General features: G+C 44.3%; 1 protein-coding gene across 2 annotated transcripts in view; it reads right to left on the bottom strand.

Moving 5' to 3' along the window:
* Positions 1-445: 445 nt before the first annotated feature.
* Positions 446-18,835, bottom strand: part of Cmtr1 (cap methyltransferase 1) — a 47,807-nt gene continuing 29,417 nt past the window's right edge. For both annotated transcript variants that reach the window (XM_047558488.1, XM_047558487.1), the window contains exons 14-24: positions 10,068-10,124; positions 9,673-9,730; positions 8,937-9,005; positions 7,835-7,966; positions 6,878-7,000; positions 6,234-6,325; positions 5,504-5,572; positions 4,447-4,494; positions 3,544-3,656; positions 2,960-3,068; positions 446-1,921 (exon numbers count right to left, since the gene is read on the bottom strand). In XM_047558488.1, coding sequence (XP_047414444.1) covers positions 1,789-1,921; positions 2,960-3,068; positions 3,544-3,656; positions 4,447-4,494; positions 5,504-5,572; positions 6,234-6,325; positions 6,878-7,000; positions 7,835-7,966; positions 8,937-9,005; positions 9,673-9,730; positions 10,068-10,124 — 1,003 coding nt within the window. In that variant the 3' untranslated portion in view covers positions 446-1,788. The remainder of the gene's footprint in view (positions 1,922-2,959; positions 3,069-3,543; positions 3,657-4,446; positions 4,495-5,503; positions 5,573-6,233; positions 6,326-6,877; positions 7,001-7,834; positions 7,967-8,936; positions 9,006-9,672; positions 9,731-10,067; positions 10,125-18,835) is intronic.

The raw sequence follows: 18,835 nt of genomic DNA on the forward strand, positions 1-18,835 counted from the left end.
GTCAGCAAAACCTTTTCTCCTTCCCTCTCAATCCCTGGTCTAGTGACACTAATTGGTCTGGCGCCTCTGTTATTTTAGTCACAGACTGATCCTGGATTGTCACAGTGCCACCACAGAGTGAGCTACGTGATTTATGTAGAGAGGGAAGGTGCCTTGCTGCCCTCCTGGGGCTGTAGTTCATTCGGTCCCCTGTCCCTACTTCTAACAGGAGCTGCATGATTTCCTGGTTTCTTGGGCTCCCTCTCTAGCAGCGGTCCTGCAAGCCCCGGGGGCCCGGGTGCTTGGACAGACTCCGATGAAACAAACCTCCTTTTCTCCTCTCTTCTTTGAGTAGCGCTTTCTCTCCCTTCACCTCTGGCCCAAGCTGCTTCATCCAAGCCAGTCCCAGACCACAAAGTACTGAGGACAAATAGCAACAGCCCCAGCACAGAGCCACACAGGCATTAAAAATATGTTTATCTTTAATGATCCAAGATTCTGCAAGACACACTAATATACCCAGAATTGGGTGGAAATACAGCATCTCAGTGGTGCTGCCGCCAGCCTGGGGGGTGGGAGGCTGGATGCTGGCTGAAGGACCCCCATGGTGGAGTCAATTCCAACCTGCCGAGAGCCTCAGTGCCCTATCTCCATGGAAACCAGCCTGGCACTGGGATGGGGCCCTAGGGAGCCCGCATGAACATCTCTGAGAGGTATTTCCTATTAAAAAACAACCATAGATACCCTCCCCCACCCAAAGCTGCTGCCCAGCTTCCCCTCCTCCCTCTGCCAAGATAGAGGAAATGGAGTGACCACACAGAGACAAACAAAAGCAGATTGTATCTCCAGATTGGGAGGAAGAACAAAGGAAAGGGTGGCTACCTCCAGCTCAGAACTCTGCCAAGGCCCTAGGGTGGTTAGGGCAAAGGCAGTGTGTGACTTCCAGAGGGCCAGTGCTATACTGACCCTGGAGGTACCTGCTACTGGTGGGGTCACTGCTACTAGGGGAGAGGTGAAGGCAGGTCTTCAAGGCTACTTCCCACCCTCTGAGCTGCTCAATGTTTGGATCAAAATGGGTGGCCCAGGAAGGTTCTAGAACCCCAGGAGGCAGTTGCACCAGTACCAAAGACAGCACAGTCTGAACTTCAATATGGTGTCAGTGACGTTGGGCCTACACTCCTCCTTCCCGGCCTGCCGGGACTATCAGAGGTCTTGGCTGGGAAGAACGCCAGGATGGGTATGGGGAAGAGACAAGAAAGTCTTCTCCAACTTGGCATCAAAACAGCAAGTTCAAAGAAACAAAACTTTGATTTGTACAACAGCTGCTCCTGGCCAGCTCATGACAATGGGCTGCCACCTACCCAGGACTGGCCCAATAAAAGTTGGGCAAAGCAGGGGCCTAGCCACCCTAAGAGGCAGTGCATGGAACTCAGAAAAATGAGTCTACAGGACTCTGGAGAGAAGAGCAGAACCCAAAGCCTGCTACTCTCTAACACGTTCTCCACCAGCCCCACGTGCCCTGGGCACTGACCGCAAACCTGCCTCAGGAACAGCTTCCTTCAGGTTGAGTCCTGGTAGGGGAAACAGTTCCCAGGCAGAGGGTGTCCCAAAAGGAACATGTGTCTCCGAAAGGCCCTGACTGAGCTGCTCAAGGAGAGAGGTGGCCAACCTGCTCCCAAGGCCAGGCTTAGCTCTTCCCAGTCCTTTTCCAAGAGGCAAGAAAGAACCAGTGCTGGGAGCCCCAGGTGCAGAGTGTCCCATCTTGGAGAATGACAGGGCATTCTGCAGGGGTGGAGCCTCCCAAGGCCCTCAGGCGCTGTGCGTCTGGATGAAGGAAAGGACGTCCTCCTTGGACAGCTTGTCTGGGTCCTGGGGCTTCTGGGAGTCATGCACACGGATGCCATCCCCCCACTCCCAGAAGAGCCGGCCATAGTAGCAGATGCTGGGAAAGAGGAGAGGGGAGAGGTCAGAGGGCTGTACCTGAGTGACCAAGGACCAAGAGATCACTAGCCCACCCCTAGCAACAGTGACTCAGGATAGGTATTCTTAAGGAGGCGGGGGGAGGGGGTCTAGTCAATGACTTCAGTTGAGGGTCTTCTCTCTGATAACCAAAAAGTACCCAGTAGGCACCAGCTCCTCCTGTGCCTCCCAGAACCAATTCTTCAACAGACAGCTGCTGCTTACTGCATCCAACTGAACTCCTAGAATTACTGCTGTTCTGGGTTATCTGTCTGTGCTTCTCTAGTGGGACAGTATGAGGAGACAGAAACAAATGTCAGTGGCTAGTTTTAGGCAACAGGGCTGCTGTCAAAACCTATGACCAGGGGCTGGGGTTGTGGCTCAGTGGTAGAGCACTTGCCTAGTGTGTGAGGCACTGGGTTCGATTCTCAGCACCACATATAAATAAATGAATAAAAGAAAAGTCCATCAACAATTAAAAAAAAATTTTTTTTTAAAACACTATGACTGGGGTTGGGGAGATAGCTCAGTCGGTAGAGTGCTTTCCTTGCAAGCACAAGGCCCTGGGTTCGATCCCCAGCACCCAAAAAAAAAAACAAAAAAACACTATGACTAACAGCCTAGCAAATGGATGCTGGGTCCTAATGAGGGACACCTGGGACCTTTAGTCCCAAGGCACAAGGCTGCAGGGGGCCTTCAGGATGTTCCCACCACCAGGTTCTCTCCTAGCATTAGGCCAGTGTCAGAATGTCATGCAAGCTGTCACTGCTCCATGGGCCAGTGCCCTGCCCATATAGGCCCTTCACACCCAGACCCCACCATCACGGCAGGTCCAGGTATTGCTCCTCACTGAGCTTACTGGCCAGGCTCAGCTATACTTGGGCGTTCCTAACAGGGACAGAACCCAGCCCAGGCTCACTGGAGCCCTGGTGTGGCATTGCTCAGTCTCAGGCCTCAAGGCTGGCCCCTCACAGGAGGACTTGGGGCTGCAGAAAAGGCAGCTTAAAAGGAGGTTACTCACTGAAATGGGGCGATGGCATCAGTAGGGAGATCATAGGTGGAGTTCCTGGTTTTCTTGTTGTAGAAGAATTTCCTCTTGAAGCTTTTGCTGAATGCCATAGTCCAGGGCTCTGATAGGAGAAGAGGGGAAGGAGCTCAGAAAGGGCATAGTACCCATGCGGATGGGTCAACAGTACATGGGCATGCCTGTTTGTCCTTCCCTCCTCCCTCCAAGAGCAGGCAGGGAACAGCTTGAGTATGCTGCCTCCATCACCAGCCTGGAAGGCTCCAGGAGGAGGATTAATGATTATTTCTCAACAAACACACCTGTCCTGTCCACCTACCATGAGGGGTAACATCACCCCACAGGGGACAAATGCACAGATCCCAGCTCGCCATGCATGCATCTACAAGCCAGCCCCTTCCCGCCCCCAACCCAACCCCCCGGCCCACCCAAGAACAGAAGAGGCTCAGGACACACAGTCCCCTAACATATACCTCAGGGAAGTGCCAGCCTGGCTGCCATCTACCCCACCGTCACAGGGAGCCCTCAGCTAGCTCTGACTCAGGTAGAGTGTGCAGAGGAGGCAGGAAACCATCACCCACCGTTCACGGTCCTGACGATGTACAGGCCTGTGGGCACAAAGTGTCTGTCATCCCGCCCTGTGTAGCTGAGCTTCGGAGTGCCGCTGGATCCCTTGATGATCTTCATTTCTAACCTGATTCCAAGTAAGTGTACAAACAGGAGTGTGAGTGTGTGTGAGATAGAAAACCTTAACATCAGTCATACCAATTTTTTCATTCTGTGCTGCTTCAACCTAAGAAGAAACTGAGGCACAGAGCCTTAAGTGAATTGCGCCAGGCACACAGCGATGTTGGTAGTGCTGGGTTTAGATCTCAAGCAACAGAAGCAGAGGAGTGACAAATGACCCTGCCCAGCCACTGCTACTTGGGGGTGGGTGCCTCCAGGGTGATTCCAGCAAGACTGAAATCTTCAGTCCTGACTGAGTCTTCAGCCCTCCACCCATGTCATCACTGTGGCCACTAGAGAGTTAACAGTAACTGCCTCCCCAAGAGCACCGAGACACAGCCCAGCTCCCATACTGAGAATAAGATCTGCAAGCACCATGCACCCCACACACGGAAGATTACAAGGGAGCATTTATGCCCCCCTGGTCCCCTCCAGGCTCAATCTCTCAGCACTGGGAGCTGGGATTTATAGTGTTCCAAGCAGCTTGCTGCTCTGCCCCTCGCAGGAACAATCGTAACTATTACAGCATCAATGAGCCCATATTTCTGCCTGACACATGTCCGCCCTGCTCCCCTCCTGACAGGGTGCTGAGTCAGCTGGGGAGGGGGGTGCAGGCTGCAGCAGAGCCACACAGGCGGTGAGCAGGGGGTGGGAGTGCACCAGGGCTACCTCCCCACCCTACCCACAACCTGTCTCTACAAAAAAAGGGAAGGAATCCTCAACTTAAATTCCAAACTGCACTGGGTTGAGTCACTCACCTGACAAAAATCTTCTCCATCTCCTCCAGCCTGTACACCTCCTTCACTCTGCAGGTAGAGCGGGGGGAGAGGATAAGGCTTCTGGGGACGCAGGAGGCTGTGCCTGCCCTTGCCCTCTGCCTTGGCTCTCCCTGCAACCACTCAGTTCACCAAGAATGAGGATACCCAGCCTGGGGCACTGCTGTCCCACACAGACACAGCTAGGACTCAAAGCTGGCAAGCAGCTCTCGTATTACCCCAGGCAACTAGGGGTGCAGCTATGGTTATTGGAGGATAGGAGGGAGGATAGGGGGGCAAAGTTCTCTGCCATCACTCCTGTCCTCGAGCCATCACCACAGGAGGCCAGACGTCACATGCCTTTGGAACTGCTACTGTGTCAGGCACCCAGACCCAGCAACCAGACTTCAAGCAAAGGACACCCTGGAAGCTACTCTTCAAAGCATAGACATTTATAAAAGGCATTCTCAAACGTGGGTTTAATTTTAACTAAATAAATTTACATTCAAATGAACAATAAAACTGGTTTTGGTACAGACATCTCAGTCTCTAGTCCCATGCAGTCCATGCAGCGGGGCTCAGCAGTGCCCTTCAGACCTGGGGAGGTCTGTTCTCCGTCTTCTCCCTGACTATCCTTTCCCTCTCTGCCCCTGACAGCAAACCCTGGCCTACTTCCTCAAGCCTTCCTCTTCGTATTCAAAATCCCCGCTGTCTTAGTATCCATTTCTTACCTGAAAAAATGCTCATGACCCTCTAGCGTTCATGAGGTGTGTCAGCACTCTCAGAAGCAAGTACACCTTAAGTGAGGACACCTTGACCCCTAGAATGAGTCTACCGTGGAGGCTGGCTCACTGCCAGGCAGGCCAGGGCAACACTCCAGGCTGAGAGCCACCTACCTAGCGCCCCCAGACAAACCACTCAGCAAGGCCGTCCCTTCTAACACTAGCCTTGCCTGGCACTCTCCACTGAGCCCTCCTGTCCCTCAATGGATGGAGAAGCAGGCAGTGGCCAAAGGAAACAACCAAGAGGGGACTGGAGAAGAGGGAGAGCATGTGCTCACCTGATGGGGTTCATGTCAGGCCGACTGGGCTTGGAAACCGCCTTCACAAATTTCTCCGCAAGCTGAATTCTACAATCCAAACAGTCGCTCAGAGCCAAGTCAGACCACCCCTGCCAGCACCCCTGCCCCAGGGCGACTTCACAGCACCAACGGGAGAACTTGAATCTATAGCACAACTGCCAAGAGGAAGCATAGGTGTCCCCCCAGAAGCCCGCCCTGCCCTTTGCACTGCCGTCCTCACTCCTGCCCTCCCCCTTGGGTTCTGACCTCTAATTCCACTACATCCTGGCTGGCTTTCCTCAAGTGAGCCTTCAGCTGTGCTCAGTCATCTCCACTAGAACTTCAAGTGTCATCTTTATTGGAGGTGTCTACCCTGTCACCCCAAACCAGGGACACCAACTCAAATAGGACCACCCAAGCACTGGACATATTTTTCAGAGGAGACCCTCCCTCTTCCAAAAAGGTCACCCTCTTGCTCAACCTTAACACAAATATCACCTCAATCTGAGCAGTGGCAAGAGTGTGGTGGGATTGACAACCAAGGCCCAAACTCTGAAGTGTCAACACCAATTTCTTACCCTGCCCTTGGGACAGCCAGTGAGCAGGAGAGGGAAACTCTCAGGACGTCCATAAGCAGAGGCCAGGGTGAGGGGCAAGCCTCAGGAGGCTACTGCCCAGAGAGCTGCCCAGGCCCACCCTCACCCTCCCTATCCTGGGGCCCAGGTCAGACCGCTGATTGAAGTGCTGTTCTCGAACATCGCTGCCATTCAGCACAAGGACGTCAAGGATGTGGATCGCACTAATCTTCCGCTGGGCCTTCCCCTAGAAGTACAAGTACACTGCCCATTCTGCCCCCTGTGACATGGTTGGGCCTGCCACCTACTGCTTGGGGGAAGGAGGATTCTAAACACAGGCCAGGGTCAGCTTCCCACCCTTTGCCTACTGTTCCCACTGATGGTTCTGAATGTCATCCCTAAGGTTATTTGACTCAAAGGTCTCAGGAAATGACAGGTCTCTTCTTTCCCAGGGGATTTTAGATCAAAACTAAACTGGCTGCTAGCCAAAAAAACAAAAACAAAAACAAAAACAAAAAACAAAAACAAAAAAACCCCACCCCGAAGGGCTTGTCAGGGCTCTGGATGTACAATGATGACTAAGGTCTCCTCTGACACATGGAGACTGTTCATTCCTGCCTGAATCTCATGGTTTAGGGCAACTGCTCCCAGAGAAGGAATCATTACCAAACTTTCCCCCAGCCCTGGTCCCTGTCACTCATCACACAATGTAACTGAATTAAACCAAGGCAAAGGGTCCAGCTCTGGTGTCCCAGTCCCCTAGCCACAGGGCCAACACACAAGCAGAATCATATCTGACCTCCCCTTTGAGTTCATGTACAATTTCCACAGAGAGCAGAGTATCCCGGGGCAGCTCTGTCTTCAGATCCAGCTTGACCCAGCGGTCTGACTGGCGGCCATCCCATGTGTAGATCTGGGACTTCTATAGGTAGAGAGCAAGGGCAGTGTGGAGACCGAGGAATGAGAGACTTGGTTCTCAAAGGGCTTTTATTTGCCAGCTACAAGCTGATGGGGTGAGGAAACATCAGAAATGTCTAGGAGCGATGAAGTTTATACATCTGTCCTCCATTGCCTCCGCAGAAGAGAGGTGGAGAGGGGACTTAGTCCTGCTGGTTGGGAATGGGTGGCCTCAGGGCACCTTCAAATGACCTTAGTTCACAATTATTGGCTCTCAAGAAAAATACAGGTAAACGCATGTTGGTGCAGGAGTCCAGGGAAAGAAAAAGGAGAAAAAGACAAAGTGCGAGAGAACACAAAAGAGGTGACTGGATCATATTGAATCTAATTCCACAAATTATATGGAAAGACAGAACTGAAAGAAAAAGCACTAGCTTCATCCAGTTAAGAAGGTACAAAACTCACCAAGGCTATCCTCACATCACCTCAGTGGGCCAGGGAAGGAAAGGGTTATCTTTGCAAAATAGGAAGTGGCATGCAGTGGGTGCTGCTGCAAAGAACCAGCTACATGGGCTCAAGCCTGCAGACCATGCTGCCAGCCTGGGGAGCCCTGACCCCGAGAGAAGCAGCACTGTGCCCTTCAGCAAGGCAGAGCTGAAGAAACAAATGCATGACTGACACCTGGTGAACCCAGAGGAAGGAAGGAAATGAAGTTTTAAGAAATACTTTCTCTAGGGCCAAACCACAACTCCTTGGAGCCAAGAGAACATGCACCAAGTGTAGCTGGCAGCTGTCCACACTCCCACAGATGGGGCACTGCCACCACCCCGAGCTGGTAGGAAGCCAGCTGCAGACTTACCCCCAGGCCAAGGAGGAACTTCTGCTGGCTGCCAGACACCATGCAGCGGTAGTCGAGCACAGGGCGGATTTTCTCCAGGGTTTTGGAGGTAAGCAGCGTGGGCTTGTAACTGAAGATGTCGATCTCAGTGCCCTGTAGCCATGGATCAGAGAAAACAGTGCTGGGCTGGAGAAGGCACGGACAGTACTGGTGCCTGAATGGTCTAGAGTAAGCCGGGAGAGGCAAGGGACAGGAAGCACTTGCTCTCAGAAAAATGCTCCCCTGCTCCTCCTTCCCTACCTAACCATGCACTAAATGGGATCTATTTCCATCTGCCTGGAGTGTTCCTTTAGGACCTATTAGAAGAGGCTGGGAAAGGAAAGAACACCAAGTCCCTGAGTACAGATTGATTTACCAGAGTTATAAGGAAATGTCACCAGAATATAAAAGCCGTCCCTTCAATAACACAAAGCAAGGATTCTCCACAATGGTTTGAGAGCAGTGAAGGAATCCCTCTACTCCATTCAGAAAAATGTACACATTATTCTTCTGGGGCCATCCTGAACCTATTCTCCTTTCCGTGACCCCCATGAAACCAGCCAGATGGCCCACAATCTAAGCCAGATTTAAGTGAGGTCTGCAGGAAAAGCCAGAGGTTGGGTGATAGGAAAACCAGAGAGAAGAACCCCGAGAACCAGCTTACCAGAATCAGGACAGGCAACCTGGGGTTAGGCCAGGCCTGTGGACTTCTCTGGCAGCTACCATGGCCTTCTGCCCAGCTCCCCTGCCTAAGGTCATCCCACACTCTATGTCTCTCCTGCAGGCAAAGGCCATAGGACCTTGCACTTGCCAGGACGTGACAGTAGCACCTCCCTTGGGTGGCAGGAATGCCAGGTACAAGCACATCTCAAGACCAGAATCTTGCTGTCCTGATATGCTCTTGGGGAACTCCACATCCTACAGCAGAGGCTCTGCACTGTGCAGGTTCAGTCCAGTCCCTTGGGCCCAGGAGCAGTGCCTGCACAGGCCTTCTGGAGGCCAGGCACAGGGGGCCTTGGTGACAACTTCCACACCTGGAATATGGCCTGCAACTTTTTATTTCCATTACAGAAACCATATTTACCTGGATGAGCTCGAAGAACTTAGATTTTGGGTCTGAGGAAGATGGAGCAACTCTAGCCTGGTCGGGGATCTGAAGTGAGAAAGCAAACAGCTTTGATTTTCAAGTTGCGCTGTTGACCAAGGCCATGTATGAATGTGCACAGGCATGCGCACTGGGAAAGAGGAAATGGCACATGAGGAGAGGAGAGGGTGGAAGAGGCGAGGCGGAGGGCGCACTGCTCTCTGACCATGGCAGCACACCCTGGAAGTTACTCCTTTTCTCTGGGGCTCTGCTGGTCATTGTTGCAAATAGGGCTACCAGCAGCAAAATGAAGCCCATCCGTCCACCTCCCCACCCTTGCTTTTTCTTTTTCTTTTTTGGGGGGCGGGGTGTTAACCACAGAGTCGCATTCCCAGCCCATTTGACATTTTCAGACAGGGTCTCGCTGAGTTGCTTAGAGCCTTGCTAAATTGCCAAGGTTGGCTTTGAACTCGAGATCCACCTGCCTCAGCCTCCCGAGCTGCTGGGATTATAGGCATGTGCCACCATGACCGGCACTCCATCCTTTCTGTCCCATCTGCAGGAACAACCGAAGTTAAAGAGCCCAGTAAATAACTCCCAACAGTGCTGAGATGGCCAGCCATGGGATGCTGGGGGTAGAAGACACTTTCAAGTAGGGGAGACCCTAAGGTGACATTTCCATTGTTCTCTATAGTGTCCCTGCCCCAAGTGACAATGGGTTGGGGGAGAAGCTCACCCCCCAGAGTCGGAGGCACTCTTTTCGGATCTCTGCCTGCCGAGGCTCACTCAGGGTCCTAGGGAAACAAAGTCAGCAAGTGATTAAAACCCTGAAGAGGCACAGCAGGGGGCAGGCAGGAGTTCGGGTTCCCAAATGGGATCACCTCCCCTTCCCACCCAAGGGAAGGGAGAGACTGTCCTCATGACCACCTGGATGACAGGGTTCACCATGCGCCCTTCTTCTAAACACCTATCACACTGTATGCCTCTCTGGCATCCTTTAGAGACCACAGCAGAATATGAGACACAAACATGTTTTTAAATGATTATTGAAATTAAATAAATAGAGAGCTTGGGGAGGAGAAAAGCTCTTCCCTTGAAATAGGTGAATTCTGAGAAGTGTGCAGCACTCACGTGTCTTGAACGAAGGCATGGATTTTGGCCAGAGCTTTGATCTGCAGACTACAGTGACTGGGAGACGAAAAAAAAAAGATATCAGAAGGGTACCAAAACAGACAGCCAAGTGACATAAGCACAGAGAAGCTGAGCTAGAGCAGTAGCCATCTGTTTTTGTAAAGGGACTGGAGAGTTGAGAGGACCACCCTCACACTAGGTGCAGTCACGTGGGCCCACTGAAGGCTGAGGGCAGAGCAGAACTAGTCAAGTCCTCTAGACACTTAGGTCCCAAATCCTGCTAAAAGCAAAGTACTCAAGCCACCCTTAAAGAATTGAAAGTAGTGGTAAACTAATTCTAAATAAATCAATAGCAAAGCTCAGACCCAGTTAAATTACAGACCACGCTAGATACACGGACAATCACCCTTTTTACTTTAGTCTTCACTCTTCTTTAAACACACCATATTTGGTATTTTTTAAATTATTTGTCTTTTGTACCAGGGATTGAACCCAGGGGCACTTTACCACTGAGCTACATCCCCAGTTCTTTTTATTTTTTATTTTGAGGCAGGGTCTCACTAAGTTACTGAGTGTCTTACTAACTTGCTGAGGCTGGCCTTGAATTTGAGATTTTCCTGCTTCAACCTCCCAAGTCACTGGGATTACAGGTGTGCACCACCATGCCCAGCCAATGTCTGATATTTAATAAATAATTTTCAGGTAAGTGATGAAGCAAGAAATGGGACCCACTGACAAGAGGGAAAACAGTCCAACAGAACAAGACCCAGAAGTAGCCCAAATTTGGAACTGTCAGATAGGACCTTTAACTGATAAACATTAAATAATCTAGTGGAAAGGTAGACAAGATGAATAGAGAGGATAGAGAATTTCAGCAAAGATATAGAAACTATATATTTAAAAGGCAAATAAATTTTTTTTAATTTTTTTTTTTTAGTTGTTGATGGACCTTTTATTTAATTAATTAATTTATTTATATGCGGTGCTGAGAATCGAACCCAGTGCCTCACACACGCTAGGCAAGTACTCTACCACTGAGCCACAACCCCAGTCCAGCAAATAAATTTTTGAGGAATGAAAAATATATTAGAACAATTATTTTGATGGTTATCAGCAAACTGAACATAATTAGTGAACTTGAAGACAGACAGGTCAATAGAAATCCAAACTGAAACACAAAGAAAAAAGTAAAACATAAAAATAAATCAGGCCATCTTGAGGTCTATGGGACAACAGCACTTTGTTTCACATAAATACAACTGAAATCCCAGGAGCAGAGGGAAAAAGTAGAATAAAAAAATATATATATTGACAAGATAATGGCCAAGAAATTTCCAAATTGAATGAAATAAATCCATAGATCCAAGGTCACTCAATTCCAAATAAATAAAAAGAAAATCACAGAAAAATGTTTCAGGGCCAACCTGCTAAAAATATAAAAGGAAAATCTTTTTTTTTTTTTTTTTTGTACCAGGGACTGTACTCAGGGGCACTTGGCCACAGAGCCACATCCCCAGCCCTATTTTGTATTTTATTTAGAGACAGGGTCTCACAGAGTTGCTTAGCACCTCGCTTTTCCTGAGGCTGGCTTTGAACCTGTGATCCTCCTGCCTCAGCCTCTCAAGTCACTGGGATTACAGGCATGCACCACCATGACCAGCACTAAAAGGAAAATCTTGAAAGTTGCCAAAAGGAAAACAGACACATGACATGCAGGGAACAATGGCTGACTTCTCATCAGAAACACAGGGCAAAAAATATGGAATAATATGTTTAAAGTGCTGAAAGAATAAAAATGATCAACCTCAAATTCCATATCCAGTGCAAATATCCTTCAAAATGAAAGGGAAACAAATACATTTTTAAATAGACAAAAGCTGAAGGAATTAGTCTATAGCAGGCTTGCACTACAAAAATAGGATGTAACATAATTATTTCAAGTAGAAATGTGGTTCTCCAAGAAGGCATGAAGAATACCAGAGAGGCTAACTATGTCAGTAAATACCAAGAACATTAAAAAATTATATGTGTAGGTGCATATATCTTTAAAAGCACAATTTATTTAAAGTAAAAATAATAATATAGAGTTTATATAAAAACAAGAACACAAAGGTGGCAGGACAATAATTGCATGTATACTATTATGAGGTTCCTACATTGCAGCAGAATATTTTTGGAAGGGAGGCTATGATAAATTAAAAATGCATACTGTAATCTCTACAGCAACAACTAAAACATAACACAAAAAGGCACATAAAAAAAACCCAAAGAAATAAAAAGGAGTACTAAAAATACTCAATTATTCTCCCCAAAAAGGAAAAAAGGAAAGGAACAGAGAAACAAGAACAAACAGGGTAAAAAGAAACCAACCAACCAAGATAGGGGATTTAAACTCAAACATACTAATTAAACTCAATGTAAATGTCGAACTACCCCAATTAAAAGGCAGAGTCTTTTATATAGGTCAGACTGGACAAAAAGGTAAGACTCAACCATGTTCACAAGAAATACATTTAATCATAAAAACAAAGGTTGAAAACAAAAGGACAGAAAAAAACCATGTAAGCACTAGGCTACAAAGGCTGATGTAGCAGAGTAGACTTCAAAATAAAGAGTATTACTAGAGATAAATATTTTATAATGACAAAAGCTCAGCTAATCAAGAGGACAAGACAATCTTCAATGTGCATGTGCCTAATAACAAAGATCCCAAACAGCTGAAGTAAACACTGACAAAACTAAGGGGGGAGAGGCCAGGTGCAGCGGCACACACCTGCAAGCCCAGCTACTCAGGAGGCTGAAATAGGAGGATTAGGACTTCACAGCCAGCCTCAGCAAAAGCAAGGTGGCTAAGCAACTCAGTGAGACCCTGTCTCTAAATAAAATACAAAATAGGGCTGGGAATATGACTCAGTGGTAGAGTGACCCTGAGTTCAATCCCCAGTACCTACCCCCCCCCAAAATTATTGAAAACAACCAAAAAACCCCAAAGAATCTGAAAAACCCTGTATCTATTTAAAAAACTGACCTTTAAAATGTCCTAGAAAGCAAACTCAAATAGCTCCACCAGCTAATCTTATCAATAGGTTTTAAAAAGAAAAAATAACCAATGTTATATAAATTATTCCAAAAAATACAAAGGAGGAATCATTTCCAAAGTCATGTTAAGAAACTAACATAGAGGGGGAAAGTGCTAGGAAGTGATATTGGCCAAATTATATTGCTATATCGTGGGCATGTATGAATATGTAACAACAAATCTCATTATTTACAACTATACTGTACCAATAAAAAAAATGTGGGGAAAAAAAGACCAACAAAACCCTGATACTAAAACCAGGCAAAGAATACAGAATTAGAGACTAATTTCCCTCATGAATAAAATGTTATTGTATCAAATATAACAATATATAAAGTGGTGATACATCATGATCAACTAGAGGTTATCCAAAAATGCCAGACTTTTTTAGCCATTTGAAAATTACCCACTGTAATTAATTGTATTACTAGTACAAAGAAGAAGAACCATGTAATAATTTCTTCAAATAAAGAAAAAGTATTTGACAAAATTAAACATTTACCCATGGTGAAAAACTCTCATCAAATGAGAAACAGAAGAAAACTTTGTCAACCTAATGAAGGACATATTTAAAAACATCCAGCTAACATCATACATAATGTTAACATTTGCTTTCTGGACCAAAGCAAGGATATGTGCCTCATGACTTCATTCAACATCATACTGGAGGCACTAGTCAGTGCAATAAGACAAGAAAAAATTAAAAAGCATACAGATTGAAAAGGAGAGTAAAACTATCTGAAGACATGATTTTGTAAATAAAAATAACCTTAAGGAACCTGCCAATATCTATTAGCACTATTAAGTAAATTCTCACAGGATGCAGTCAATATACATACACACAAAAAAAATACTAGCAATCAATAATAAGAAAGTAAAATTTTTAAAAATCATTTGTAATAATGTAAACTCAAAACATTCTTGGGAATAAACAACAAAAGATATTGTACAACCTCTACACTGAAAACTACAAAACACTGCTGAAGCTTTTTGGATAAATTGAAAGCTGATTCCAAAACTTATATGTAAATGCAAAAATCCTAAACTAGCCAAAATAATCTTGAAAAAAAGAACAAAGCTGGGAAACATACTATTTGCGAGATTTCTTTTGTCAAGATATGTATGGTACTGACAAAAGGATGAACAAATGGAATGGAACAGAGCCCTGAAGTCACACATACACAAGTAATTTATGAAAAGAGTAAAATTTTTAAAAAGAAGATAAATTTTTTAAAAAAATTAAATGGGAAAAAGTATTTTCAACAAGTAGTGAACAACTGGATATCTATAAGAAAAAAAAAAGACCCTTGACCCCTATGTCACACAATACACAAAAATTAATTTCAGATATACCACAAACATAAAGGATAAAGGAAAAAAGTTTTCATGAAAATAGAGTAATATTTTCATGACTTGTGAAGGGAGGCATTTTAGAGAGAAAACAAATCAATACCGAAAGAAAAAGTGATAAATTATATTTCATCTTCAAATTTTTAAACTTCTCAATATCCAAGTTAGAAAGCAGGAAGTTAAACTATCTTACTTCACAGATGACATGATCTTACAATAGAAAAAGATTCCACACCAAACCAAACAAAACAACAACAACAAAAAAAACCTGTTATAACTAATAAGTGACTTTGGGCAACTTGCAGGATACAACATCAAACTACAACCTAAAAATCAATCACTTCTACATACTAAAAATGAATAGTCCTGAAAGGAAATTAAGAAAACAATTCAATATATAATAGTATCAAAAAGAATAAAATACTTAGGAATAAATTAAGGATGTAAAGACTTGTACACTGAAAGCAACAAAACACTGCCAAAAGAAATTAAAGACATAAATAAATGGATATATGTTCATGGATTAGAAGACTTGTTACTATTAAAATGACAATGCTATCCAAAATAACCTACAGATTCAATGCAATGCCTATCAAAATCCTAATGGCAGTTTTTGCAGAAAGAGAATATCCCATCCTAAAATTCATATACAGCCAGGAGTAGCAACACATGCCTACAGTCCCAGCTCTTCAGAAAGTTGAGAGAGGATCTCTTGAGCCAGGGAGTTTGGAGACCAACTTCAGTAACATAACAAGACCCTGTCTCAAAAAAAAGAGTGGGGAAGTGCTGATAATGTAGCTCAGTGGTACAGCACTTGCCTAGCATGCACGTGAGTCCCTGAGTTTGATCCCCGGCCCCATCAAAAAAAGAAAAAAAAAAAAAAAATGCAACAATGGGGGAAAAAAAGGTCATATATAATTTCAAAGAACACCAAGGACCTAAAATAATCTTGAAAATGACAAGTTGGGAGAATGCACATGTCGTAATTTCAAAACTACTACAAAAGCTAATCAAAACATTGTAATACCAGCATAAAGACAGACACTTAGAACAGAGTCCAGAAATAAAGTCTCACATATATGGTCAAAAGATTTTTGAGGAGTGTGCTAAGACTATACAATGGAGAAAAGACAGTGTTTTCAACAAATGGGGTTGGGGAAACTGGATATCCACAAAAGAAGGAAGCTGGACACTTACCTAATGCTACATACAAATGGACCAAAGACGTAAACATATGGGCTAAAACTACAAAACTTTGACAAGAAAACAGAGGCAAAAAGCTTCATGATGCTGAAATTAGCAATGATTTCCTGTATATAGTAATAAAAGGGAAATAGGCAAACTGAGCTGCATTAATATTAAAAACTTCTATGCATCAAAAAACAAGCAGTAAGCCAGGCACTATGGCACACACCTATAATCCCAGTGGCTTAGGAGGCTGAGGCAGGAGGATCAAGAGTTCAAAGCCAGCCTCAGCAAAAGCAAGGTGCTAGGCAACTCAATGAGACTCTGTCTCTAAATAAATACAAAATAGAGCTGGGGATGTGACTCAGTGGTCAAGTACTGAGTTCAGTCCCAGGACCTCTGCACCACCACCACCACCAAAAAAAAAAAAAAAACAAGTAGAGTGAACAACCCCACAGAATGGGAGATAATATTTTCAAATAAAATCTGATAAGAGATTAATATCCACAATATATAAAAAACGATACAAAACCCAATTTAAAAAAATGGGAAAAGGATGCAAATAGGTATTTTTCTAAAGAAGATAAACACATGAAAAGACACTCAAACATCACTAGCCATTAGGGAAAAGAAAATCAACCAATTAGGTACCACTGCACATACATTAAGAAGTCTTAGCAGAAAAATGGGAAATAACAAGTACTGGTAAGGGTATGGAGAAATGGGAGCCTTCATGCTTTGCTGATGGGAATGTAAAATGGTGTAGCCACTGTAGAAAAGAGGATGACAGTTTCTCAAAACAAACACCTTCTGATCCAGCAGTTCCACTTGTAGGTGTATCTCAAAAGAACTGAAAGCAACAATACAACTAGATCCTGGACACCTATATTCATAGCACTATTATGCACAACAGCTAAAAGGTGGTAATAGCCCCAAAGTCTACCAACAGAAGAATGGATACAGAAAATATGGTATATACATATAAAAAGGAATGAAATTCTACCACATGATGAATTCTGCAACATGATGAATCTTAAAAACATTATGTAAAGTAAAATAAGTCAGAACAAAAGGATAAATATTGTATGATTCTATTATAGGAGATACCTAGAATAGGCAACTCACAGACACAGGAAGTGTATGTAATAAAGGTAACCAGGGATTTGGAGAGGGGAAAAATAGGGGTAATTGTTTAATGAATACAGAGTTGCCGTTTAAGATGATGAAAATGTTCTGGAAATGTATAGTGGTGATGGCTGCACCATGATTTTAATTTCATTTTATGTTATAAATATTTTGCCACAATTAAAAAAAATTAAAAAAAAAAAAAAGGAAATATCTGCTTATCAAAAGATACCATTCGGAAAATGAACAGGCATCCAGGCACAGTGGTACATGCCTATAATCCCAGCAATTTGGGAGGCTGAGGCAGGAGAATTACAAATTCAAGTCTAGCCTGGGTAACTTAGCAAGACCTTGTCTCAAAATAAAAAATAAAAAGGGTTAGGGATATGGCTCAGTGATACAGCACCCATGGATTCAATCCCTAGCACAGAAAAAAGGAAAGAAATAGAAAATTAATAGGCAAATTAGCCTAGTACAGTGGCACAGGGGAGGCTGAGACAGGAGGATTACAAGTTTGAGGCTAGCCTGGGCAATTTGACAAGATGTTGTCAAAAAATAAAATAAGAAGGGGTGTGGCTCAGGGTAGAGCCCCTGGGTTCAACCCCAAATACCAAAAAAAGGGGGACAAGCAAATCAAAGATTAGGAGAATATATTCACCAACACATATGTGACACAGTACTTGCACCCAAAATACACAATTAATCCTACAACTTAATAAAAAGACAAATAATTTATTTTTAATGGTGAAAAGACTTCAAAAGAGGGGCTAGGGGCTAGCTCACAGTGCTTGCCTAGAATGTCCAGGGCGCTATGCTTCATCCTTAGCACACACATTAAAAAAACACATAAAAAAGGGTTCAACCTCATTATTCACCACAGAAATACACATTAAACCACAATGATATAACAAGACACCCACTAGAATGGTTAAAATTAAAAAGACTGACAATACCAAATACTGACAAGGATGCAGAACAATCAGAACTTCAAACATTGCTGAACGGAGCATAAAACAGTACAGCCACATTAGAGAACTACAAGACATTTTAAAATCTTTCCCCCGCTGTCTCAGAATTTCTACTCTTGGGAATTTATCCAAGAGCAATGAAAACATGTGTCCCCCAAAAGCCTTGCACAATAATGTCTGTAGCAGCTACATTCATAATAGCCCCCAAATGGAAATATCTCAAGTAAGCCATTAACAGAAGAATAGATAAATTATGGTATATCCACATATTAGAATATTACTCAGCAATAAAAAGGAATAAATTAACACATGAGTATATCTCAAAAACAATAAAATAAGAAAAAAAAAAAAAAACAGATTCAAAAGTATATCCTCTGATTCCATTTGTTCAGAGTTGTAGAACAGATAAAACTAACCTGTGGTGATAAAAATTAGAAGAGACAGAGTTTGGATTCAATTCAGGAGGGGGAACAAAGAAATCTCCTGAGGCAATAGAAATATTATCTTAATAGGGGTGTAGACTACATGTATGCATTTTTCAAAACTTATTGAAGTGTATACTTAAAATCTGCATTTCAATTATAAAATCGTATCTCAAATTATTTAAAAAAAAAAAAAAAAAGAAAGAAAGAAAAATGATTGGTTACAGCGTTGCTTAAACACTATTGGAAGCAGATAGCAATACAGTTTAGCAGAAAAAAAAAAAGTTACAGAGCCTGAGAGTGTTACACAATGCTACTTTACTGATGTTTCCTGGGTCTGTTTCCCCAACTATAACATGCTGAAGTTTAGTGTCTGCTCTACTATGGTGCCTAGCATTACTATGAAAATTAAAGGGCTTATGTGGTACTGTGGAGAGTTAAAATACAGGGTGATGCAGAAGAAATAATGAAGAGCAGGATAATGACTTCCTTCCCTCTGTGACTCTCCAGGGTCATCTATACCTATCTTCTCCAGGAGACGTGGAAACAGACACTTAGATAAGACCTTTCCAACACCTGCTTGTCACCCAGGAGAGCACTTGCTACTGAATCACTATTATATAACCCTCCAACCTACCT

Source organism: Sciurus carolinensis, chromosome 7 (genome assembly GCF_902686445.1).
Source record: "Sciurus carolinensis chromosome 7, mSciCar1.2, whole genome shotgun sequence".
Classification (NCBI taxonomy): domain Eukaryota; kingdom Metazoa; phylum Chordata; class Mammalia; order Rodentia; family Sciuridae; genus Sciurus; species Sciurus carolinensis.